Genomic DNA, 25,283 nt, shown 5'->3' with positions numbered 1-25,283 from the left:
GAGTTTTATACTCAGCAGAGAGAAAGACGGAGGGAGTTACCCAAAAAAAAAGGGGGCCGGGACCCTCACAAGTGATATAAACATAATGCTGGGACTAACAATACGGTCTGCAAAACAATTGCTTCAACAGGTGGAGAGGGAGAAAGACGGTGACACGGGGAGGCAGTGGGGGAGGACACCAGAGAGGGAGGTCCCCCCAGGGACCAAGAACAGCTTGTCTTCGATAGTGAAACAGAGAAGGGAGGAAAAGAAAAGAGAGAGAGGAGAGAAAAGGTCATCTCCAGACTCTGACAATGGGCATGGATGACAAAAGCATGAGGGTGTTTGTTTACATCACCAGCTCAGGAGGAAGTACGTCAACTTCTGAGTGATAGATGGGGAATATTTCTGCTTAAAATATTTGATAAGAGCTTTCCGTCACAAACATATTTAACTTTCTGTCTGATTTGACCAGTTTGACACCAGAAAAATACAACAATTTAAACAAAGTTTACAGAAGATAATACTCTTAAAGTGAAATTTGACTGTGTATTAATGCTATTAGAATAGAAAGGTGTGTCCAATTATCTTAGCTGTATATTTTATTAGTTTAAAAGAAATCACTTGTATTTTAAAAGGTCCTTTAAGAACGTATTATTTTACAGCCATAACCCTTGTGCTATTTTGTGGGGTCCAGATGACCCAATCCCAACGTTAACGTGCCACGTTAACGTTGGGATTGGGTCATCTGGACCCCACAAGATAGCACAAGCGATAAAGTCCTAAACAAGTTTGTAATTTCTAAAAAAAAATCAAAATGTGCAGGTTTTAATTAATGAGGGAATTTTTTTAAAAGAAACATGTAAAAAATAAAGAAAATAATAATAATGTTTTGCCTCTATAACTGGATCTTTTGCATCCAAAAAAGTAAACAAAAACGAATTAGGATTGAAACAATTATGATTTTTTTGTTGGTAGGAAAATATTTATCTTTGTCTTCCTAAAAGTTTTGGCTCGCCATCTTTTTTCATTGTCAAAGCAACCTGCGGCCCGTCAGCCTCCCTCCCCGCGGTGCCTATGGCAATCTGCTGCCCTTGTTTAAAGAGCAGCGAGGGCCGGGCGAGGTATGTGCAACAGACAGTGGAGCCGCGGAGGTCAATGAGCCGTATTGTCTCCCTTAACAAATCAGTGTCAGACAACAAGCCCTTCTGCCTGCTGCCGGCTCCTCCCGCCACACATTCACGGGCAGACACAGTCCCCACATGAAACCCTCTGCTGGTCACAATGGGGTCACACTCACCACAAGAGATACAGATTGTATTTGACACGCTCATTACAGGTGGCTTTTCACACACTTTAGGCTTCAATAGCAGCTAATGTTTCAAATGGGAGTTAAATGGACGGCCATGCTGACACCCTGCTGTGATCGCCAGCACTTGATTTCAGCCGATCATCAATAATTCAGACTCCATTCAGCAGCTCTGACTTTTTTACAGTTCAGGATGAAAAGAGATTCTGTTTCAGAGGCAAAATGATCTTTTTTTTAATACTAAAAAAAAGACATTTAATAAATAAAAGTAGGAGGAAATTTCTTCCTACTTTTATTTAATAAATAAAAGCAGGAGGAAATTTCTTCCTCCTAATCTTTTGCAGTGCAAAGAAAACAAAACTTCAGTTCCATAAATAGCAAAACAATCTTGTTTAATTTTTTACAGTCCTACAGAATACAAATACCTTTCTAGAAGTATTTTACTTTCATTTCAGTTATCTATCCTCTTAAGTATAATATACTCTTCTGTCCCGTGGAGTCAATCTAATTTAAAATGATCCGAGGTCCCTTCACTCAAGATTCATGAATGGAAAACCCTTCATAAAGGATGAGCAGAATCAAAACGAGGTTTTCTGGCTTGGTTCCCAAATACTCACCTGTAATAGTGATCATTACTTCTACAAGGTCTTATAGATTTTCTGACTATTTTAACCAAGTTACTCAGCTGTTTTTCATTTAAATTTTATCTTGTTTGCTTTTAGGTGGCGCGTAAATGCACGGTGGAGAAGTGCTTGGCGCTCTTGCCTCACAGCAAGAAGGCCCCCGGTTCAAGTCCCGGCTGGGGGACCTGAACCAGAACATCAATGGGGACCTTTCTGTGTGAAGTTTGCATGTTCTCCCCGTGCATGCGTGGGTTTTCTCTGGGGACTCCACCATCCCAAAACATGCTTCATAGGTTAATTGTTTACTCTAAATTGTCCCTAGGTGTGTGATTGTGACAGACTGGCGACCTGTCCAGGGTGCCCCCTGCCTTTGCCCACAAGTGGCCGGGATAGGCTCCAGCAGCCATGTGACCCTGAAAGGGAATCAACGGAAGAAGATGAATGAATGAATGAATTGTTTGCTTTCAGCTTTTTCTGGGTCTGGGAACTTAAACTTCACCAGAATTTGTTTACAGATGCGTTCAAGTCAGAACCTCCAATGCTAAAAACAACATCTTTCCATGACACCGTATCCTAAAAAGTATCACTTCAAACCAAATTTTAGTTCATGTTAGTTGATTTTTCTTGAACGAAGTTATGAAACGTTTTAGTGCTATTTAATGATTCGTTTGTTTTTACATCTTTTTTTTCCAAAATAACTGTTTTCTTTAGCTCCTAAAAAGAAAATAGTTTTTAAAGATTCTTTATTGTTCTTTGGAAATGTGATTCGTATATGTTTCATGGTCTGTTTTATCCATTTTAGGCGGACCAAAGTTTCTCTTGATGTGGAGCTCATGAAGAGACTGTAATCCTCTAAGATGATGGTCCTGTCAGTGAGAAGAACATCGGGTTTAGGGCTGTCGGCTGTAAGAGCAGCATTGAGAGGAGCTGAAAGCAGATTGACTTTGAATGAAGGACTGAATGAATTTGGCTCCGTCAGTCAAGTGAGGTCAGGTTGGGGGGACAGAGGAGCAGAGTGACAGATCGGGGGCCTGTTTAAGCAGCCTGTTAAATTCATACACCGCAGCTGTATTCAAACAGCACGGAGGGCCAGGGCCGGAGACAGAGAAGGGCCCCCTGCAGGAGGCGTGGCGCTCCGCCCCTCGTTTTCCAGCTCATTTCCCGGGATGGAGGGGAACAGAGGTCCTATATTCCCCTCATACAGACACCTGCTGGCCTGTGGGTGAGGAGGGGGACGAGGGCAAAGTTTAAACAGTTCACAGGTTTAAGTTGCATTAACAACCATGATTTATAATTAAAACATTTGTAGTATACGTCTTAAAATTCATGCCTTCCTTTGGTCTTCAAAACAGCTCAGCTCAAACGTCATATGCAGTAAAACAAATTTTATTGGCTAAAGATTTTTCTATACTGATATATTTAACATTTTTTACGCTTGGTGTTGACATTTGGTCAGGTTCGAACAAACAAAACAAAAAAAGAAGACAATCAGAAGAAATGCATTTCTATCTAATCATAAATTTATCTAACTTCAGAAGATTAGTCGTGACTTAATTGGAAACATAAAAATGTAAATGGCAAACAAGATTCACATCCACATAGGCTACACATGTAAATAATGCCTTTACAACTACTCTTAATCATAAACAGACATATTTGCATTTATGCGTACCCTATAATATATGACACACTGAATAAATGTAATGTGAAGTTTGTCAAGCAACTACCAGAAAAAATAGACGCATTTAGCTAAAATAGAAAGTTTCAAATCAAGTTTTAAATTAACTTTTTATTGTTAAAATATCCTTCAAAGTATTTTAAAAAAGGTGAACTTAAAAAGAAAATAGTCGCATGAAGTCTTTCTAAGCTACTTTGTATTTTTATCCTATAATGTCTTTACATTAACAGAATAATAAAACATAGTTGTATTTCTAAATGCCGGCACGTCTGTATTTTTCTTTTTTTTTAATTGAAGCAATTCAGGAACATGTCAAATTTCTTGCTCATCAAATAGAAACATATTTACCCAAGATTCAAAAATGTAAACACTGTGAGGAAAACGACATTGTTAGTCGCCAATTTTCCTGCCAAATTTAATAGAAAAGGGTTTGCTTTCCCAAAAATATCTTAAAATATTGTCTGAAATGTAACAGATTACAGAAGATTACTCTGAGGAATGAGGACTGATTGCTTTTGTATTGTAAACCACCAAAATGTCTTTCCACAACAAAAACAACCCTGTTTGTTAAGATTAAATCCTTTATTTGGCAGTAGTTCACAGAGGAAAATCTATTAAATAATGCAGATTACAAATTACAAGGCATTACATACTGTACTTCAATGCATGATGTAAAAACTATCATTCATGCTAAACGTTTGCATAGGGCTGGAATGGCGCCGTTCAGTTCCTGGAGGTTGCTGTAAATTTTCCCTTCACCGTATTCCCTTTCCGGTACAGCAGAGCTGAGGCAACTGAAGGTATGAGGACGACAACCCGGGTGAACACGGTTTAACAACAGAGTAGCAGCATCCAGAGGAGAAGGAAAAACCCACGTGCAGGCGAGGTGTGCACACAAAGGCAAAAATGTAAAGAAAAAAGTGAATTTACTCACAAAAAACACTGTAACGTTGACCCATCCAGACCGAAGACAACCCCCCAGGGCGTCAAACTACAAACCACAGTCTCTGCAGGTCTCACTGTAGTGACATGGATACTTTGAGGACTTCAACAGCGCCCCCTGCCTCTAACAGATAGTAATAATAATCAGATACAACTCCTTCCTGTAAGCATGAAAGTTGTGTGCAAGTCTTCATTTGTTCCTCTTCCTGAATTCTTATAAGAAGCAAGCTCTAGTTTTACAGTTTTCCAGACTTTCTGAAGACATTTCTGGCTCTAAATTATCTTTAGAGGAAACTGGATTTTTGCTTGCAAAATGCGATTAAAATATACCTAAAATCCCTCAAGTCTCAAGAAACTAAAGATATTTTAACCAAAAAACATAAAGAAAATCTTAATTGAGGCCCTTTTTATCTCAAATTCTGACAAAAGCAAACGTATGCAGTGTGTCTGCGTTTGTAGTATCTTTGAAAAACTTAAAACGCTCTGATAAATTACTGTAGGCTTAAACTTCTTTTTGCATTAACATTCGTTGAAAAGTCAGCGTACAGTGAAAAAAAACAAACATTTTCCTTTAGTGTAATCAAAGGAGAAAGTGGGCAGCAAAGGTTGAAAACACTTTCAGAAAGGCTGGAAAACTGGAACATCACAGATTTAGGATTATTGCCAGAATCTTGAGGAACATTTCCATAAAAGATTTAACGCTTTGCATGCAAAGCGTAACACATCGAGGGCTGTCTCCAGACTTTTGTCCATATTTCTCTCAGCGGCTGCCAGTCCTCCAAGTTGACCTCCAGATCTAAGGATAGGTGGGAACATAAGAACTAGAAGAAGCTGCTCCTGCTTGTGATTGGCAAAGGAGGTGCTGCGCCTCGTCACTCTGAGACTCTGAGCTGTTCTCCTCTGAGCTGGACGAATCACAGAGACCCAGAACCTGCTTCACCTGGACAGGAAGCTCCTAGGCAGACAAGAAGGGAAAAACCAGAAGTTAATACGTCAGAAGTGACAAACCATCAGCTGGTGATGAAATGATGTGTCCAAAGCCTTAGGTTTGGTTCGGATTTTTCAGATTTTTTAATGAAAAATCCAGAGTGCAAAGAAGGAGCAGGTCTCACCTTGCACTGAACCAGCTGCAGGTAGATCGCTTCCGAGTCGCGCAGAATATTCTGCAGGTCAAGCTTCATCGTCAGCTCGTTTATGTGCTGCACATTCAACAGAAACAGGATGAAAATGTGGGTTTTGATCTTCAAAGTCACTAAGACGGGAAAGGACACGGACCTTCAGAATAGTGTTGAAGTCGTGGTTGGAGCCGATCAGCTCTCCACGCTGGGACTGGAGGATGGAGCAGGCGATGACCAGGTGGAAGTTCTCGCAGGGAAGACAAGTCCAGAGGACCTGAGGAGAGAAGCAGGAGGACGGAAAATGTGAATTTAACAACCAAAGCCTCCAGGATTGTGTGAATGGAGAACTCACCTCCCACAAGGTGAGGATGTCCTCAAAGGAGAACTCCCTCTTGAACCAGATGAGCAGCCAGCGGAAGCAGAAGCAGAGGGAGCCGCTGTCCTGCGAGTCTGCAGACCGCAAACAAACTCCACATGTTCACCTTTTCCTCTCTTCCTTTAGAATCATGCCATCATGTTAGAAAGAATGACTAACCCAGAAAGTCACAAAGTTCTGGGTCTAAAGCTTTTAGCAGGATTCGGAGCTGAAGGAGCTGCTGCTTCATGGCCTCCTGAGACTCCTCAAAGTTGTGATGCTGCAGAAAGACGACAAGTAAAGAGGGGAAGCTGGTAAGTTTGCATATAAATAAAGGGTTATCTCAAAAAAGGAAAAACATATAAAGACCCACTGATCATCTTTTGATCTACATTAAAATCTTTGCCAGTAGTTTTGATTATTATTATGTAGTTTTTAGCCAAAATCAAAAATCTTGTGTCGTTTTCTAGGACATACGGTAATTTCAGCAGTAGTTCATGACATGGATGGGGTGGAGAAACTCCGCCCCCCTTCACGTCACTCATAACTGAGAGCTCAGAGCAGGGAGCATGTGGCCTGCCCAGCGCATTTTCTACGTCCCAAAAAGGCTCTTTATCAAAGTGCACTTTTTCATCTGCTCCTGATTCACAACGATTTGAATAAAGAAATATTCAGAAATGCTATTTTAAACTAAAAATACCAAAAGACCAGGTTAAAAACACCAACACAATTTTCATCCGAGTGGGACTTTAAAACAGAAGCTATCTTACATCAATTCTGTCTGCATTGTCATTTTAACGAGGAACAGTTCCACTTACGACCAGGTCCATGAAGCCAGTCAGACACCAGAAAGACTCCACCTCGTTCTGAGTGACAAACAGGATGGGAGCCAGAAGGTCGCTCATCCCCTGGACATATCCTGGACCGACCAGAAAAGACAAAGATGGAAGGGTTATTGAAGACCGTGGATGTGGTCACGTGGTGTCCAGCTTCCCCCCCCCCCCCCCCCCCCCCCCCAAAGTTCTTAAATAGCACGTGAAAGACCCCGAAAGATGAAAATGGCAGAAACTTTAAGACACAAAAGAAGGAATTTCTTTAAAAAGCCTGTTGCTGCACAATTCAGTGTCTAAAGAGTATAAAGCTGTGATCATACTGATCTCAATTTGCGAGTCAAACTAGCCTCCGTTCCGACACACATCACAAAATGTGCTCATATGCTTGATGCTTTTGACGCGAGTGGGAGGAGCCACCAGGGAGGCTTTGACTCTCTATCTCATTAGAAAATGCATGGAAGACGTGGATAACGCTGAGATCAGTGGTTTGTTTGTGCGATAAATGAATCATGGCTTGCAATCAACCTTTTACATTAATCTATTTTTAATCTAACATAATAACTGCTGCAAAAAGCCCCATTTTGAGGTATTTTCATTTAAATGTGTGACATTGTGGCACAGGAAAAGATCAAGATACAATTTAAAAGTGGATTTATAAAGTTTTCCAATAAAAAAATTGACTTCCAAGGCGTCTGTACATTAACATTAAACTAGATGACCCTTCTGTTCAGTGTGAATATAGCTTTAGATGTATTTGGCAACAACAATTTATAATATTCCTAAGTCCTTCAGACACTATGTGAGAAGTAGAAATAAAACTGTTTCTTTCTGCAGTTTGTAAAACCCACCAAGATCAAAGTTGTACATGCAGTAGGTCATCAGCACGTCGTGAAGCAGTGTCAGGCCTGGATTGTCGTTCCCAGAGAAGAACGTGTTGTGTCTGTCTGTCCGGTTCACGTCTCTCTCTGTCACAACAAAGCAAAGATTTTCCCGTTTCATCGTCTGCTGCGGATCTGAGCAAAGCGATGGGCTGTTCTGCAGAAATCTTCACCTATCAGGCTCCTGTATCCTCTGAGGAGCGAGTTCCTCATCTCCTGCTCTTCGCTGACCGACTTCCACTGCACCTTCATCCTGAAGTACTCGTCCCTGCAGAAGAAAAGAGGCCGTTTCACAAAAATAAACCAGATTGCTAAGAAGTTGATAGTAAACTCATCAGAGAAGACTGTGAGAAAGCTTGAAGAAAAGTGCTGACGTTTTGACTCGAAGGATGTCCTCTCTCTCCCTTGTTGTGCTGGTCCATGGATAAAAACCCAAAAGGAACTTCCACACTTCTTTCCTTAAAGATGGAGTGATGCCCTGCAAGGAAAAGAACTGCATTAAACTCTGATGATTTGGTTTGAAGTGGCAAATATGATCCTCCTACCCCTCTGAACACGAGCTCTTTGACTTTCTCTGGATTCTTTACTCGTCCTTCTGGGTCCAGAAAGTCCTCCCACTTGTCCAGAGGTTGTCCCCTGGTGGCTTCAGGTCTGGGACCAAGCTCCACGCCCTGCGTGGACAACAACCATGACATGGTGAGCAGCTGGGTTACACTTTTCACTGCGTCATTTTGAAAAGAGTCTTCTTCTTACGCAGGTGATGAGCTCAAATCCAGGCTCGTCATCTGGCTGGGACGGCAGACTGGGATCCTGAGCGGAGCGGGGGTGGATGGAGGATTCTGGAGGACGAATTGCTGCCCTGAAGAAGTTTGTAACTTTAGAGAATCCACCAAATGTGGTGGCATATGGATCCTGGATAAACCTCTGTGAGAATCAGAGCAGAAGGATGACGAAATTACTGACAGTCATAAGAGTTTTCAGAAATCATATTTTTGCTTTTACTATTATTTTATTGGATTATGGCTAAACAATGAAATAATAGATAAAATTATGAGAAAAAGTTTAGCATACGACAGAGAATTTGTTATTTCTGCCAAATATCAAACTCTGAGGTTGTATTAAAAAAAAAGAGACTTTTGAAAACATCCATCTACGTTTGTCCTGAAATTACCGAGACGAGATCGGAGCCTCCATCATCAAAGAGTTGCAGCTTGTCAAAGCCTTGGGGGAGAGCATCTGAATCCCGCGGATAGGCGAGGAAGAGCCGCCCATCCACAGGGGACCTGAGGGTAGCAACAAAAAGAGGATGGGATCAGGCCGAAGACAACAGGATCCAAACTCCTCCTGAGCAGAGTGTGGTCCCACTCACTGGTCCAGAACGATGTAACGGTGCATTGCCCTGAGAAGCTCCCTGGTTCCACCTCTGTGGAAGTGCAGAGGGGGCAGCGGGTGGCCGCCTCGACTCGTCAGAACGATAAAATTTCGACCCAGAGAGAAGCGAGCCCTCCGGAGGGAGTACAGCTCTGACAGAGGCAGGGAGAAAGCCCACTGTCCTGAAAAGGAGACAAATATCATGTGTCATGCGACGTTTGGGTTTCTGATTTAATGTGAAGCATGAAAAAACCCAAAACGCACCAGCCTCCTGTATCGGAACGGGCTGACAATCTTTCACTACGGTGTTGATGACAGCCCAATCTGGTTCATAACCGGGGTCAAAATGGGTTTCTTCTTCCCCTCCCTCCCCGTCCTGGTTAAAAAAAATACAATATCATCATCTGATCTAAAATAAATCATAATTTAATCCATAACAAACACATTCAGGCAAAAAAAAACAATCAGCTGCAGACCTTTTTGGTGTAGAGGACTGCGGGAGCGGTGCGACCCTCATCCGGCAGCGGGCTCCATTCCAAGGCGGCTATCCCAGCCTTAGGGAGAGATTATTCTCATAAATATACAAAAAAAACAAAATTTTTTCACCTTTGTAAGCCACTGTTACAATTTGTTACCCGCTCGACGATGCGGATGAAGCCGGGGATGGAGGTGTCCTGGTTGGTCCTCTTGGCGTTCGTGTGGAGGTACACGCCCTCTTTCTCAAATATGAGCTTAAAAAAAAAGAAAATTAAAATAATCATTAAAAGAAGATAAAATTGTGTAAAAGTCATAAATGAACAGACTTACTTAGGCCTTTTTCAAAAAGAAAAAAAAACAATAGTCAGAATAAAAAACATACAATAATTCACATTTTTCTTACAACTAATAAAGCATTTTTTGATTAAATAAAACGTAAATGTGAAACGTGTTTTCTGTTCTTCATCTTTCACTTCTCTATTTCTCTTACCACTCTTCTAACGTGACATCAGACGTGACGTAATTGTATCACCTGACTTACCTGCAGCAGGTTGGATTTTTCCACAACCGCTCAGACTAATAACGTAAAAATGATTTTTTTTTTAAAAAGTCGACTTTTTAACTCGACAGAGTGCGCAGCCGCACTATGAAGCAGACAGAGCGCTCGCGCGCATCGGTTAAGAAAAAAGAACAAAAGCGTCAATCAGTCGATCGAGTCACATGACGCCGCGCTGACTCGTCGGTCAGGTCTGTGTGAGAAATGAGCCGAGCCCAGTTTACAAAAAAAACTAGTCTTCACTATTACAATTAGATCCAACCACTTTGTCAACAACCAATAACGTCTGCACGTGCGTTTTGACGTTGTCAAAAGATGATAAAAGCGAAGGATTAACCGTTCGAAAGATGAAAAGTGTCCATTTTTACTCTTTCCTTTGAACTGTGAAAAAGCTCGGCTTTATTTAAACACAAATATATTGCTTAAAAACAGCAACGACAAAACAGCAAAGCTGCCAACGAGAAAAAACAAACCATAAATGTAAAAATACCTTATAATCCTGAACGTTTTCCTCCATTTCTCCCCACTGCTCGTCGTTCCACCACAACAAACGTTACGTCAGACTTCCTGTTCACGTAGTCCCGCCCACCAGATACGTCACCTCACGCAGCAGCCTCTGTGTGTTTTTTTAAGTCACTGATTTATTTATGATAGTGAATGAAATATATGTATATATTTAAGAACTAAATTGTTTTAAAAATTATTCTTGAAATATTATTATTATTTTAGATTCGACAGTAACTCATTAGACCACTTGATGGCAAAGCTCCAAAGTTTTCTAAAAACGTTATGTAACAGACCAAAACAGGTTCTGAGCCTTTTGAATACTTCCTGTAAAATACAGGAAATTTATAAGACAAGCGATGTTCCTGTTGAAACAGATGGCTGCCATCGTCTCAATGACGGCTCACGGAACCAAGCGCCACCTACTGGCAGTAAAGTGTAACTTCCCCCTTGAGACACATTCAAAATTAGAGCCTCGCGACTTAACATAATGTGAAAACACATATTTAAACTCGTTCCATGTTCTGATTTCATCGTTAGTCACATCATCAATACAAAACGAATGAAAGAAAATCAGTAAAACACAAAAAGTAAACCAACAAAAGCAAAATTTAGGAAAATTAGCACAGATTATAGATGGAAACAGGCAAAACATAAAGTAAAAAGCAATTTGCAGCAATTTTTTAATTTTCACATCAATTTTGACTTATCTAACCTATTTTAGTGCATGCATCAAAATTATTAAAACCAAGTTACCAAGTGCTTCATCAATTCTTTAAATTGTTTTGTTTGCTCATTTCCTGTTCAATGTATGATGCCTTTGTTTTTTCTTGTCTTGAGCACAGTGACGTTTAATGTATTTAAACTGAACCTTAGGCCTGCAGTTCTACTTCATGTTGCTGCAGCTGAATGCTCAATCTTGAAACTTGCAGCAGCAGCAGCAGCAGCAGCAGCACTGACGCACATTGCAAACGGTCTGACTGGTTCCATGACAAACTTAATACTGTTGCAGCATGTTCAAATTTTAAATGCACGCATATGCACCTCCCTGGTCATCTCAATTCCTGACTCTGACGTGCCTTGACTTCTAAACCATGCACCTATGCGCACATTTAACAATCAATGCCATCCCGGACTAACATGTTGCCTTTATGTGCTTTAAAACTAAATTACTATGAGAACAAATAAAGGGTTCCTGCAAGGACAGCAGCTCAAAAAAGCAACAGTACTACAAGGCCTGGTTTACTTTACTAAATCACTAAGTTCAAAACATGTTTTATACTTGTTCCTACAATCTATATGACAAACCTTATAGCTGTAAAAAGAAAAACTGGTATTTAACATCCGTTCAGTGTGTGTAATAGCATTAACGTGTTTGTTTTTCAGATTAAAGCCTGACTTGATAAACAAAAACGTGGAAGGTCATTTTAGGGATAGTGGGAAATTAGCCTGCGTGCACGAGGACAGATCGAGAACGTGCCCGCCCGAAGGTTTTGGTCACGTGTCGGACGTGCAATTGATTGGAACTTCAGTAAACAAGCGACGTCGAGCGACGTCAAGCTAGACGTCAAACCGGAAATGGATAAACACCTTGAAAAAAGACGAAAATCCCCACAATTTTTCAAACATAAGTAATATGTTCCTAGTGTATTTACAACACCCAGCCTGCTTTTATGCTACAACAAAAAAATGATATTTTGATTTTTATAATACTTTCAAGTAAAAAAACTTTTGGAGAATTTATGTTTTTATAAAATATTTGCATTTTCATTCAGAAACGATATCACTGTTGATTATCAAACTTTGTTCATGCAGAATAATATTATACATACATGGGAAACAGTAATGCTGCTAAAAGATCCAAAAGTATATTGCTCTGCGTCACAACCTTTATTTTGAAAGGGCTCACAGGAAACGCTTTAAATAGCCCTTGCTAGCTTGTTGCCGCTGGCGTCAACCGAAGCTGGGGGAGAGAAACAGTGGAAGAGGGCTGAAAACGAGTGTCTAAAGGAATAATAAGCTCGATTAACATCTGTCAAGGTGGAAGAAAGAAACTGGACAGGTGGGTGAACGTTTTCTCGTCCTTCCCCGTGCTCCCCTTGCAAATCCAAGGCGCAGTTAAAGGCTAAAACATGGAGGTGAAATGCGGCTCCATCATGAGGAGACTGCACACACACACACAGCCCCGAACAAACAGCCAGATAAACAACAGCTGCGACAGCGGCCGCGCGCGGACAAGCCGTTTGCATGCTGTTTTGGACGGAACCGATCTGATGACAAAGAGACAGCTTCGCAGTCTATCCGCCCAGAGGAAATCATGAGAAGGAGCTTAGCCTTACAGTGTTAGCTTTGGTGTGTGTAGAAAGTGGTGGGGGCTACGCGACAGCCGCTCTACTTGTGCAGGTTTAGATGTTTACCTGCATGCATCTGACTGCCTGCGTGCCTTCAACTGGATTTAGCTGACCAAAACACGTTAAACATGCAAGTCTTGGTACTTTAAATGCACCCAGTTGAAGCCACATTGATTGTTTTATATTTTGATAACATTTTCAGGTATCACCAGCAACTTGGCAACATCCCTTCTCTCCCCTGGCTTTCCTGTCTGGAGGAACATCGCCCAAAATATCAGATATTTAAGCCACAGAGTGCCTGATAAGTTTGAACTTCATCTTCATCACTTCAGAAGTCTGAACCAGCACCTAAACTAAGACAGATCACACAGACACCAAAGGTTGAACCCCTCTAAGTTTTGTGCACTCCTAAGGATCAAACACATCTGATCCTCTAAACGTTATCAATTACTAAACCAGGAATCTGTAGACGGTGCTGAGTAACATCATGGCCGCCCAAAACAAAGCGTCAGGGCCCGAAATCCCAGACAACCACAAAGACAGCTGGTTGGCTCTACTTTCTGCTGCAGAAGCATATTGCCAAAAGTCTGGCTGTGACCTGGCCTTACTCACGGCCTGTAAGAAGTTCCGATTCTTGACTGGAGACTCGGAAGGAGTGAAGAAGCGGGAAGGCAGTGTCACTTTTCCCAGGGAGTTTGACTTCTCCTACAACGTGTGGGGTCACGGGTTTCTGGCCGAGTCTGCTCGCCGTTACATAGACGACATCGCCGTTCTGCACTCCACGAGTATGCTGACGGCCCAGAAGCAAACCCGCCCCGCTGCCGAAGAGAGAGGAGCCAAGCTGACGGCTGATTTGACCTCTGACCCCGGACACAGAGGAGTGAGTGGACTGTTTGTGCTGAATGCCACGCACACGTATTCACTCAGAAAGCTCTAGTTCAGAAGTGTGAATTTGTGCTGATGTTGCAGAGCGCGCCAGGTGAGCTGGGCGGAGTCACCCCCAACGACAGGTTGTTCTCTCAGAGCTACCCCTCCATCTACAGCTCGGTATCTGTGAGCGGGGCAGCCACGGAGCAGAACGCTAACGGAGAGAGGGAACGAGAGAGGAGCTCTCTAGAAGCCGAGCGAGAGAGGCAAAGAGCTGGGATTGTAGATTTGGAAGAAGAGGGTGAAGATGAAGAAGATGAGGATGACATGGATGAGAGGCAACCTTATGGACATGAAAGTGCAGGTGAGACCGACATTGTAAAGCTTTTCTTCATCACATCACAGCACAAAATGCAGTTTTCTTACAAGTTGAAAGGAGTGTCCTATTAAAAAATTTTTGCCTCTTTTTTAGGTGTTTTCTCCATGGACGAGGACTCTGTATCCCGTGACTGTGAGCCCTTTTTTGAGTCCGATGGAGAGGAAGAGAGCACTGATGGTAACAGTTCTGCCGCCCTAATTGTTGTAGGAGCCAAGTCTAGGACGCGAGGAGCAGCCAAGTCTAGGCCGCGGGGAGCTAAGTCTAGGCCGCGAGGAGCTGGGTCTAGGCCGCGAGGAGCTGGGTCTAGGCCGCGGGGAGCTGGGTCTAGGCCGCGGGGAGCTGGGTCTAGGCCGCGAGGAGCTGGGTCTAGGCCGCGAGGAGCTGGGTCTAGGCCGCGAGGAGCTGGGTCTAGGCCGCGTGGAGCTAAGTCTAGGCCGCGGGGAGCTAAGTCTAGGCCGCGAGGAGCTGGGTCTAGGCCGCGAGGAGCTGGGTCTAGGCCGCGAGGAGCTGGGTCTAGGCCGCGGGGAGCTAAGTCTAGGCCGCGGGGAGCTAAGTCTAGGCCGCGGGGAGCTAAGTCTAGGCCGCGAGGAGCTGGGTCTAGGCCGCGAGGAGCTGGGTCTAGACCGCGAGGAGCTGGGTCTAGGCCGCGGGGAGCTAAGTCTAGGCCGCGGGGAGCTAAGTCTAGGCCGCGGGGAGCTGGGTCTAGGCCGCGAGGAGCTGGGTCTAGGCCGCGAGGAGCTTGGTCTAGGCCGTGAGGAGCTGGGTCTAGGCCGCGAGGAGCTTGGTCTAGGCCGTGAGGAGCTGGGTCTAGGCCGCGAGGAGCTAAGTCTGAGACCCGAGGGATCTAGGTCTTGAAGCTCCTGAGGTGTGTGACGCCAGATTGACCTGGCTGATGCGTCTCCCTTAATGATGAGCAGAGTGAAAGTCTTTGCACTCCCGTCAAAGTTGCAGATAATTTCTGTTTGTTATTCAAATAATTGAAAATAGAATTCACTTATTCTCCTCCATTTCCTGCGATGGCGGTCGAAAACCTTTTCCCCTTCAGGCGTAAACACACCTGTCAGAGGTCCGCTAATCAACCTTTATTTATAACTTACAGCAAAGATGAAAGTGACGCCACCCAGTGAATAAATGACTAAATATGACCCCTTCACATTTAAAATACACTTTTAATGATCCTAAGTTTTAAAAAGTATTTTTATTTGTCTTTGTACAAGGCTCCATGAGCGAGGATGCGCCCCCACCATCGCGCTCCATGGCCGTGGGTCAGCCGGCGTTCCTGCCCCGTAACGCCCACCCCACGGCTCTGGCGCGCTCCCTGCCCGTGTCTGTGCCTGTGTGGGGCTGCAAAAGCAACAGAGCCGCTCAGGGAGACGGCAACAGCGGCGAGCGGGTGAGTTATGAACTGTTGGAACGGAGAAAGCCTCTCGCCATCGCTGTGCCATGCGAGGAGGAGAGTTCTGTTTGCCCGATTGAAGACATTTTTGAGAAAAATGTGCAGAGTGGCCGTCTGGATTCAGAACCTTTCGAATGGGGAAACGACTTAAAGAACTTTAACGAGTTGGGATAAATTTAAGAACACAAGAAAACCTGGTAAACATCGGTTTTTCACATGGAAATATACCTGCAGCATCAAACCTGAAAAATCTACAAATTCTGCTTTAGAAAAATAAACAAATCAATACTTCAATGAGCCAAACTTTGCAAGATCTTTAAGAGTCACAGTTTATTCAGTGATTTTCACCGGTTTGAGGTTTGACCGGTCCACCGTTCCACCGTTACTGTTTGGAGTCGCCTGATGTCTCCACCCAGAAACCATGAGCGTTTATGTTAAGTTACATTTCAAAGATGGAATGTCTTTCATAGCTTTTTATGCCGCGTTCACTCTGAATGTGTTTTGCATGTCAAAGTCCCTGCTGGACGCTTGTCTGAAAATATGTTCTTGCACTTGACTCTTGACACAGGTTTATTCATTTGAGTTTTTGTCGGTGATCACGTCTCCATGTCTGGATTCATGTGATCGTTCAGAGACTCTCCCAGTACGGTGAGCTTCACCGTTTACTGCAGGGCAGGAGCTGCGTCTGAATGATGGCGCTCTCTGCGGTACTTCTGTCTCTCTGTGACCCAGTTTGAAGACATGATGATGAGGTGAAAAATAAGAATAAGATTTAATTTAGAGGACCTTTTAATGATTGTGTCCATAGAAATAAGGAGAATGTAAAGTTCAGGAGAAGAAATGGCAACGATTAGGTTCTGCCCCATGTTGGTTTTGGACTCCAACCACTGATCACATCGACACATCACAGGCCAAAGCTCAGCCCCTGATTGGCTGATGTGAGTTCTTTGCAAAAGTTCAGATATTTAAGCTCTGAAAAGACTGACGCCCGAAAGCGTGCTGCTGCCAGACCACTGCGTCCGACGCTCAAATCAGGATCTCTGATCGCGTCTATACATTGACTCAAGATTGAAAGTTTGAAATGACTGTAGAGATGGGCAGTAAAGTGCTGGTCTGATAACATCGTTCTGCTCTTGTCATTGTTGGAGGTGGTATGAGAAACTATTCTACAGGAGTACCATGTAAATAAAGGACACATGTTAGACTTTCTTCTGCTTTAAAAAGGATGGAAAGTTGTTTGGGGTTTTCTGTTTTCAGGAGTGAGTTCATCCTAAAGAGTTTCTTTCTTTTAAAGACAAAGACTCCATTCAGTTCTCACCTCTGATCCAGCAGCAAACAGTCGTCACGGCTCCTTTTACTGCATGTGATCATGGAAGTGTGAGGGGTCGCGGCTGGGATGCGACCTTTCAAGGGACTGAAAGGATTTCTGTTTGGGTCCAGCGTTCATCTCCGTCTATTTATTTTTTTCCCCCCTCAGGTGGGCTGTGCTGACCTGGAGCACATCGCCGCCAGTATGAAGGCCCTGCTGGTCCCCGGAGCAACCGACGGAACAGAGATGTTCGGGGCCCTGCCCCGGCCCCGCCTCAACACGGGGGACTTCTCGCTCAAGCACTGAGAGGGCCAGAATGAAGGAGACCGGAAGGGATGGAGGCCCGGGGTCAGGTTGTGACGGCGGCGAACTTCGCTTTTAAAAGCTAACGTGACGTTTGTGAAAAAGCGTAAAAGCTAGTACCTCCATTTATTTCTCACTAACTCAAATTAACGGCACATGCTTTGAAAAGAAACGGTCATACAGAAATGTTATCAACGCTAATAACATTTTCAACACTACTACCCTCCATACTTGAACTAGCTGTACAACACTAAACTGCGACCCACGGCGCCCAGCAGCCACCGCGGCGGCAATCTTTGCCTTTTGGTCAAACTACCTAGAGGTTTTTGGGGGAAAAAAACGAAAGAATTCATTCATTTTAGTGAACAGCTGCGCCCAAACAACATCGGAAAGAATCCTTCAGTTCAGCATCGAGCCTGTCAAACAGACTACAGAGGGTTAAAATATTTACCTCAAACACATCTGGCAGCTCTTTCAGCTTTGCTTAGCTGATGTGAAAATAATGATTTCTCTCTTGAACTGTAATCCAAACTGCACTTTCTCATATTTCTGCAAACTTAATAGACTTTTACCGTCTATTTAAAAAAAAAAAAAAAACAATGACTTTTCTAACTGCCCTCAGATCCACCCCAGAGCAGGCAGTTTCCATGTTCAGTCTTCTGTTTAACATCAACAGATACCCTGAAGGCAGCGGAAGCTGCATCTGGTTGCTGTAGTTTCTTTATTGGACTAATTATAGCCATTAGCCCCCCCCCCCCCCCCCTCGTCGTTTACCAGGTAAGATGACCAAAAGGCTCTGAAGCCCCGCCCTGTTGCCCCCACATGTTTTCCCCTATCAGCTGAGGGGGGTAGAAACCAGAGAGATGGTTCAACAAGAAGCTAAAAAAAAGTGAGCAGGGAACACCAGCACCTCCTCATATCACGCCTGTTTTTACTTTTGCCAATGAATGACTGACTGAATGAATGCAAATCAATACTGAATTCGATGGGATGTATTTCTTTTTTTTGCTCCTCATTCTCCGTGGAAATGACAGAATGAATGAAACAGTGACTGTGAGACAGAAGGAGTGGGTTCAAAAAGCAGAGCATCCACCTTTACAAAAAAAAAAGTGTTCCATTTCTTCTTTGATGTTTCAAAATAAAAAGGAGCAACACCAAGAAAAAAGACTCGACTGCCGTGTCATCTTTGGCCTCTAGAGGGCGTCGGCAGCCCACATCTGAATGGACATAAGTCATTTTACATTTATAATTAATGCAGACTCTACCTTTGTATCCAATGCAAAGGCCTTAATACAACAAAAAAACAAAATGACTGCTTTTTCTAATTGAAACATGATCAGATTTAGAATGGTAAATTAATCAGAGTATAAGATAATGCTTCACAACTCCCACATTTGTTCCCCAAACATCACAATATTTCCTTCTGACACTACTTTTTCCTTTAATTTACGCGCCATCCCCCTCTCCCCACATCTGTTCTTCCTCATTTGTCACTGATCTTTTTTTCTGATGAGACAGAATGAATTTGTGCCGATCCAGAACCCAGGAAAAACCTTCTCCTGGAAGCTGGCTTTGAACTTGTGGATCAGCCGCACCTCCTTCTCCGCTTCTCCCTCCACCGAGAGGAACTTGATGATGCCGGCGGGCTGATCCACATACACCCCCATGTTGGAGGACAAGGGAAGCTGGACGTCCACGTTTTCACCGTTGTGCCAGACTTGGTAGCAGGAGCCGGACCAGCCCACGGCCCACGAGGTGGAGTTCTCCCCGAGGCCGCAGGGCACCTCCTGGCCTTTCCGAGGAGAGCTTTCGGAGATCACCCCGATCACCACCCAGCCATCAAAGTCCACTTCCCAGTAGCCTCGACAGCCCAGGAGCCCTTCCTTACACAAGACCTGAAAGATCACATTTGGATCAAATAAATCATCTGAAGGTTTCCTACCCCTTGTGCTATATTGTGGGGTCCAGATGACCCCACCCTTACATTGACGTCTTATCCCTACCATGATAAAGGTGGAGAGGATTTCATGTAATCCATGGACACCAGTGAAGATCACAAATCATTGAAGAAAAAAGGTTCAGCGCACTGTCTAGTGGGTCTAGATGACCCCACAAGATAGCACAAGGGTTATTCTGGCAGCAAGTCGTTCAAATAACGCCATTGTTTTTTGTTTTTTTTATGCCCACGCAGAATGAAGGTTTGCTGCAGTTTCCAACCTCTGCCAGTAGAGGTCAATAAAGCCTCCTTTATTTTTCTTTAGCTTTTCATGTGACAAAAAAAAAATGCTTTTAAGTCACATCTGATCAATATAATAATAAAAATAATAATAGCTCCAGTCAGTGAAGGACTATTATACCATTTTTATGCGTGTTTGCTGCTTGTACCTGCGGAGAATGTTCATATCTCTCAGGCCTGTTTGGATATGGACAGACTGCATCGGATGTTCGAGCGACCTTGGAGCCGTTTTCAGAGATCCACAGAAGCTTCTGTGCAGTTTTATCATCCAGAGAGAGGGGGAACCAATCTGAGGAGACCAAATGCAACCAGCCTTATTAAAAAAAGATCCTAACCTCGTCAAAAATGAATTTACCAATTCACTGTTGGCCCTGAACATCACCTATAAAATTCTGTGTTGTTTACATTTTTATGTGGCTTGAAAAGAAATGCAGCTGAAGTTTTTATTTTTGACAGGTTCCAGTGCTTTAAAGTCCATTTTTTTTTGAGTCGAGGTACACTTTTTCCCCTGATAAAACGTCACAAGGCACTAAGGGTGTAAAGATTCATTTTAACGATTTAATCATCGTAATTCGTGCCAATACGATTTAGAGTCGATTCGATCTGATTCACGGACCTAAAATCGATCCAAGACGTCTTTAGCCAAACCGGTGTGACGCAGGAACTTGTCCGATGTCGTTTTTACGTTATAATATAATAAACCAATCCAAACGGTATTTTCAAATATCAATTGATTTCATTTTGAAACAATTCTAAAATGGTTTAGGTCGATTTGATTTAGAAATTTGGTAAGACAGATTGATCTGGTTGGATCATAGGAATAGAAATCAATTAAGTCAAGTAATTGTTAAGCCCCTACAAGGCACCCCACCAACTAAAAATACATATAATATAAAATGACACTATCCTTTGTATTAACAATATTGTTTGTCAGCTCAACCTGGTGACATTGAACGATTTCCCACGGCATACCTGACGCAGCAGCCTGGTTAAGAACTTAAAAGCATTTTTTAAAGAGAAACTCCAAAGCTTTTCTTTCGGAGAACGACTGTGTCCCGTCAGAAACTCCAACAAACTGCCAGACAGCTGAAAATGCTGAGGAGCAATGTTCAATAAAGAAGAAGTTAACAAATAAGTAGTTTTAAGTTTGGACCCGACTCATATATTTTTCACATTTTACTGAACTTTGAAGCCTGCAAAATTAAAAACTATTCTGCAAAGATTAAACTATTTTGTGTTTGAACATATTTACATTTCTTTCCACACGTAAAATCTATTTCTGTAGTATAGTATCTGTAGCAGCTATAAGTGCTTTTTACACATAGATTTTTTGCTTGACACTTTGAGATGATTTCAAGCCAGGCGCTGCCTCACACTTCATGAAGTCGGGCCTGCTGGTTGGTTCAGGGATATTTGGCTCATATGGTGGCAGCTTCTCTAAAGGGAGATGAGAGGAAATGCATTAAACTTCCTTAGGTGTGCTTTATCTGCAACTCAGACGACAGCAAAGCCCAGATGAGCTTATCCTTCGCTGATTAACCGAGACGTTTCCCAGCAATGCCCCCCGCTGCTCTTTACCTTCTTGTGCAGAGCTGCCTTTCCCTCCTGGAAGAGAAGAAAAAAGTGTCACTTCCCTGTCATCTCCCACAGACGCCGTGCAGAGAATTACAGCTTCCCCTCAGAGCTTCTTCTCTCCACGGCTTATGTAACAATAGAGTGAAATGCACAGCTCTCAGGGTGGTACTGCTGGTTACTTTAAACCTTTTCATCTCTCTCTGTAGGCCCGTCATTCATCAAAGCCGCTGCCAGGGCCACTCATCTGCCCTAAATCATCTTCTGCTCGGCACACACAGTAGATCACAGACCCGTGCAACGTCGGCTCAGCGCCGATTCACAAAGCTGCTTCCCAGCTTTTGTGTTTCAAACTAAGAAATCCGCAGGCCAGAGCGTGCATTTTGGGAGAAACCAGTGTGGCTCTGACAGCAGGGCTTCCTGTTGGAAGAATGCATGTTGTGCAGGGCGCTGCCACCTTCCAATGCCAGGGCTGGTCGTGCTGTGAAGTCAGATTTCCTGATGCTTGGAGGACACAGTGATCCGTGCAGGTCTTCGTCTATGCTGGAGGTCTCAGAGGTCACTCAGACCTTCATCGTTCTTGTTCGCAGAAGGACAATTCACAGCGTTTTGTCGAATTATCTCATGTCAGGAATCCTCCAATTGGTCTTATAGCTGTGAGAGTTCTTCTCAGACTGAGAGACCTATGCTCTCACTTTGTTATAGATTTTAAAATGGTCTTTTGGTCATGTTCAATAAAGAGTCCATTTCCTGGTGAATTGCTGCTTGTTTTGGGTAAATTCTAGGCATGCATTTCATATTGTATTTGATTTTTTTGGTCTAAATTTGACAGCATTTGTTCCGAATCTAACTCAAGCTAAAAGGTAGTTGTTTTTTTTGGTCTTTATGTAAAATAAATAAACTCAAAGCACAAGGAACTTCCCAGAGAAGCATTATTTTGTTACGAATAAAGTTTGATCGATTTTGATTTATAATTTTTAAAAGAGAAGGACTAGTATCCTTTAAACTCAAATATCTTATGTCTATTCTTGTTTTGACATTAAAATAAACGACTCAGAGTTCCCATCTTTAAGACCGACTCTGATGAAAATTTTGTTTTTGACGTGTTTTTCTTTTCTGATGATGGAGGACATATGTGAAGAAAATCAAGGTCAGGAGCAGACGAAAAAACGTTGTTTGAGCAAGATTGTCACTAAAAAGGTGAATTTCTGCTGCATTTATGCGGAAACTATCTCCTAGAAAACGAAAATTTAAAATAAATAAAAACATCTTAATTAAAATACCACCAGGAACACGTTAAAAAATAGATCAGAAGCTGGTCAGAGTGAGATTTTAATATTTTAAATTGTTTAAATTGACAAGATTTGTCCATTTTTATGTAAAAGCTCTGTGGGAATTTTAATCGAGATAACTACAAAAATCTGTAAATTCACAAAAAACGTTTTGTTTACAGTTCAATGAAATGTCCTCATTGAATAATAGTATTCTGTAAATGAAATTATGATGGTAAAAAACTGTGTAGTTGATATTCCAGCAGTTGGTAGCGGTATTTATACCTTTATATCTGTGCATTTCTGTCTTTAATATGCCGGTATTTAATCTGCTTTTTGCTGTTTTGTAAAACTATTTGAATATATTTTTGAAAAATGATGCCAAACCTGAGCCCAAAGGCTTTTAGAATTGACAGAATTTCTTAATGACATTCTGTTAAAATAGAAAAACAAAAGCTTGGAAAATTTTGGCTGAACATGTTGATAAAAATAATTTAGGAGAATTAATTATTCATTAATGCTTTTAGACTGTGTTTGTTTAATTTTTCTCTTTAAGAAAATTGGTTAGAAACACGACAAATCGTTGAAATCACTTTTTCCTCCCGCTGCTCTTATTTAATTTGGAGACCAAAGTCCAAAAATAGAAGTGACATCTTTTCTCAGTAATGAGGTAAGAAGACACAACAAACTCTGAGACTTGGTGTGAAATTCCTCCTCAGACCTCCGACAAGTCTTGGAGAAGATGAGAGATCACACGTCACCGGAAAAGCACAATAGGGACAATCATGAAATAATGGATGAATTGAGATCCAGACCGAGATAAGGAGTACAAATATTTGCAGGGCCTTAGAGAAGATCTCCTGAAATCTGGAGGAAATGTTTCTCTTACAGTTCGTTTTTTTTTTTTTGCAGGGTTTGAGTCTGAAGTTAAAAGACGAAACGTGTCCCTCTGAGGACTTGTTTTGGAGCTGGACTCAGTTTAAGAGCTCTATCCGTTTAGCTCCGGTCCAGCTGAAAGGTCACCTCCAGACCTGAAGACTGTTTGTCTTGGACGCTCATGAAGCGTCGCTCGGTCTTCCAGATTCCTCTCTCTGTGGGACAGAGTGACATTATCTGTGCAGATCAGGTTCAGAACATCTCACTGAAACAGCATGAGAAGAAGAGATGAGGAGGAGGTGGAGGAGGGAGGTCCAGGCTCATCCCTCTGGCTCCTGTCGAGTGTCAAGTCTGGCTGGAAGCCCAGGGGATCCATGTACATGAAAAAGGGGGATGGGGTAAAACTACTAATAAATAAATAAATGAAGGCTAGAAAATAATTCAGAAAACTCCACAACAAATTTCTAGATTGGAGTTCAAAGAAAAAAAAAAAAGGATGATTAGGATTAGATTTACTGCGCTTCAGATTTAGATGCAATCACCAGTTGGAGGAGATCACAAATGGTTTCATTGTTCCATGATATCTCAAGTCAAACAACCATAAATAACACAAATACAAGCTTCTGCATGGAGCTTCCTGAAATACTGAGCAGCGTCTTACACATTCATTACAGTGGCAGCCAGAAGAGGGACTTTTATTAGCTTTAGCTTCCTTTTTTTAAAGGAAGGCTTAAGACCTACCTTGTTAATCTAGCTTTTAGTTGAAATTTAGGAACTTAATTGACATTTTAATTGTTTGTGTGCTCATTTCACCAATTTTATATATGTGTATGTATAAACATATGTTTTATTTTTCAATGACTTTATTCGCATTTGCCACTTTTTGTCTGTCTATTAAGGTTTATGTATGTACTTATTTGGTTATTTATCTATTTTAATTTTAATTTGATTCCTTTTACATTTGAATTGTAGCTCCAGTGATTTCCTTAGAGGGATCCTCCACATCAGGGACTGGCCCTTCTCAGTAAACGGGGTCATTGCTATGGGATCGGGTCTGGCTCTTTGTTGTAGATCTGGGGGGGTCCTGTGGTGGTCTATGCTGTGACCTTGGGTGGGGGGGGTCACTGACGTGGACAGGGCAAGGTTTCTACATTGCATCATTTTATCATTCTTTTTATCATGGTGTGTGTATGTGTGTGTCTGGTGGGGGGGGGGGGGGGGGGGTTCTTGGCACTGCGGGTTTTAAACAAAATAAACATAACAAGAATTTAAGCAAATATTCGTTTGTCTTGTCCCTTCGTTTTTAAATTTGATTGTTTTCAATGTAAAGCACTTTGAGTGACCTGCGTCGTAGAAGTGCTCCACAAATAAAGTTGGATTTTATTTGATATTACGTAAACCACGTGGATCCTCAAAAAGGAGATTTCCGTCTAACGGAATAAAAGAATAAAGAGATGGATGCAGAAACAGGTGAGTCGGAGTGCAAAGGGACGATGGAAATAAGATCTGTGAAATTCAGACCGTGACGCCGGGAGCTCGATCAGCCTTGGAGATGCTCGTTCACGCACCCTGCTGACATGATTAATGGGCAGCAGAAAAAAGCTGTGGAAAGATGTCTGGCTGGGTCGTAGTCTGCTGGGAGACACTTAATAACAGCACATAAACAGCTTTAGAAACATGTAATAAACTGGTAATAAAATGCTGCGACGAGCACTAAATCTTTCCTTTTAACCCCGTGGCTATGACCATTTAAATCAAGTGAAAACATAATGAGGCGAAAAAATGCTCTTCACTGAGTCTGACAGGGTTGAGGGCGAGAACGAAGAAAAAAATGACTTGTCTAATGATTAAGATATAAAAATCAAATGCTAAATAAATACTTCACGTTTTTCTGTAACTGCTCACAGGTCAAGGAGTCCCAGGTGAGAAGGTGGTCTTACCTGCTTTCTTGGGCACAGGCATGGTTCTCCGCCTCTCAGTTTGACATCAACTATCCACTGCTTGTGATTCGACTCTGCAGGTCACTTTTATGACCAAGTTAATGGGTGGGGTGGGGGGAAAAAAACGCTTGGAGGAGGGATCGCGATAAAGTTTTGGTCA

The 25,283-nt window shown here is 42.5% G+C and overlaps 3 protein-coding genes across 3 annotated transcripts; 1 reads left to right on the top strand and 2 right to left on the bottom strand.

The window, feature by feature from the left end:
• Positions 1-4,152: 4,152 nt before the first annotated feature.
• Positions 4,153-10,941, bottom strand: tbc1d17 (TBC1 domain family, member 17). The gene is made up of 17 exons (XM_004071225.5): positions 10,610-10,941; positions 9,722-9,817; positions 9,563-9,640; positions 9,351-9,462; positions 9,085-9,268; positions 8,887-8,998; positions 8,469-8,639; positions 8,261-8,386; positions 8,090-8,193; positions 7,889-7,983; positions 7,686-7,802; positions 6,823-6,923; positions 6,185-6,284; positions 6,002-6,099; positions 5,807-5,923; positions 5,644-5,730; positions 4,153-5,486 (listed from the first exon to the last, which is right to left on the bottom strand). The coding sequence occupies exons 1-17, from the start codon at positions 10,634-10,636 to the stop codon at positions 5,328-5,330; spliced, it is 1,884 nt and encodes a 627-aa protein (XP_004071273.1). The 5' UTR covers positions 10,637-10,941; the 3' UTR covers positions 4,153-5,327.
• Positions 10,942-12,520: 1,579 nt separating this feature from the next.
• Positions 12,521-18,393, top strand: akt1s1 (AKT1 substrate 1 (proline-rich)). Its single transcript, XM_004071168.5, has 6 exons — positions 12,521-12,685; positions 13,177-13,854; positions 13,944-14,205; positions 14,314-14,397; positions 15,438-15,613; positions 17,094-18,393. Exons 2-6 carry the CDS (start codon positions 13,462-13,464, stop codon positions 17,229-17,231), a joined length of 1,053 nt encoding a protein of 350 aa, XP_004071216.1. The 5' UTR covers positions 12,521-12,685; positions 13,177-13,461; the 3' UTR covers positions 17,232-18,393.
• LOC111947733 (tripartite motif-containing protein 16) lies at positions 18,205-25,257 on the bottom strand. The gene is made up of 5 exons (XM_023957337.2): positions 25,124-25,257; positions 21,043-21,069; positions 20,839-20,901; positions 19,614-19,753; positions 18,205-19,123 (listed from the first exon to the last, which is right to left on the bottom strand). Exons 1-5 carry the CDS (start codon positions 25,143-25,145, stop codon positions 18,719-18,721), a joined length of 657 nt encoding a protein of 218 aa, XP_023813105.1. The 5' UTR covers positions 25,146-25,257; the 3' UTR covers positions 18,205-18,718.
• Between the last annotated feature and the right edge of the window lie 26 nt (positions 25,258-25,283).

The sequence above is a fragment of the Oryzias latipes genome, chromosome 8 (genome assembly GCF_053564925.1).
Source record: "Oryzias latipes strain Hd-rR chromosome 8, Olatipes_Hd-rR_3.1".
Classification (NCBI taxonomy): domain Eukaryota; kingdom Metazoa; phylum Chordata; class Actinopteri; order Beloniformes; family Adrianichthyidae; genus Oryzias; species Oryzias latipes.
The sequence above is the reverse complement of the archived record's forward strand: the minus strand, read 5'-3'. Positions and strand labels throughout refer to the sequence as shown.

Coding starts and splice junctions, on each gene's coding strand:
- tbc1d17 (XM_004071225.5), bottom strand. CDS start 10,636: ATGGAGGAAAACGTTCAGGATTATAAG. Junction 6,100..6,184: donor AGAACTTTGTGACTTTCTGG/GTTAGTCATTCT, acceptor TGCGGTCTGCAG/ACTCGCAGGACAGCGGCTCC. Junction 5,924..6,001: donor ACATCCTCACCTTGTGGGAG/GTGAGTTCTCCA, acceptor TTCTCTCCTCAG/GTCCTCTGGACTTGTCTTCC.
- akt1s1 (XM_004071168.5), top strand. CDS start 13,462: ATGGCCGCCCAAAACAAAGCGTCAGGGCCCGAAATCCCAGACAACCAC. Junction 13,855..13,943: donor CTGACCCCGGACACAGAGGA/GTGAGTGGACTG, acceptor CTGATGTTGCAG/AGCGCGCCAGGTGAGCTGGG. Junction 14,398..15,437: donor AGAGGAAGAGAGCACTGATG/GTAACAGTTCTG, acceptor TCTTTGTACAAG/GCTCCATGAGCGAGGATGCG.
- LOC111947733 (XM_023957337.2), bottom strand. CDS start 25,145: ATGCCTGTGCCCAAGAAAGCAG. Junction 19,754..20,838: donor CAGGCCCGACTTCATGAAGT/GTGAGGCAGCGC, acceptor TGGTCTCCTCAG/ATTGGTTCCCCCTCTCTCTG. Junction 19,124..19,613: donor GATATGAACATTCTCCGCAG/GTACAAGCAGCA, acceptor GTGATCTTTCAG/GTCTTGTGTAAGGAAGGGCT.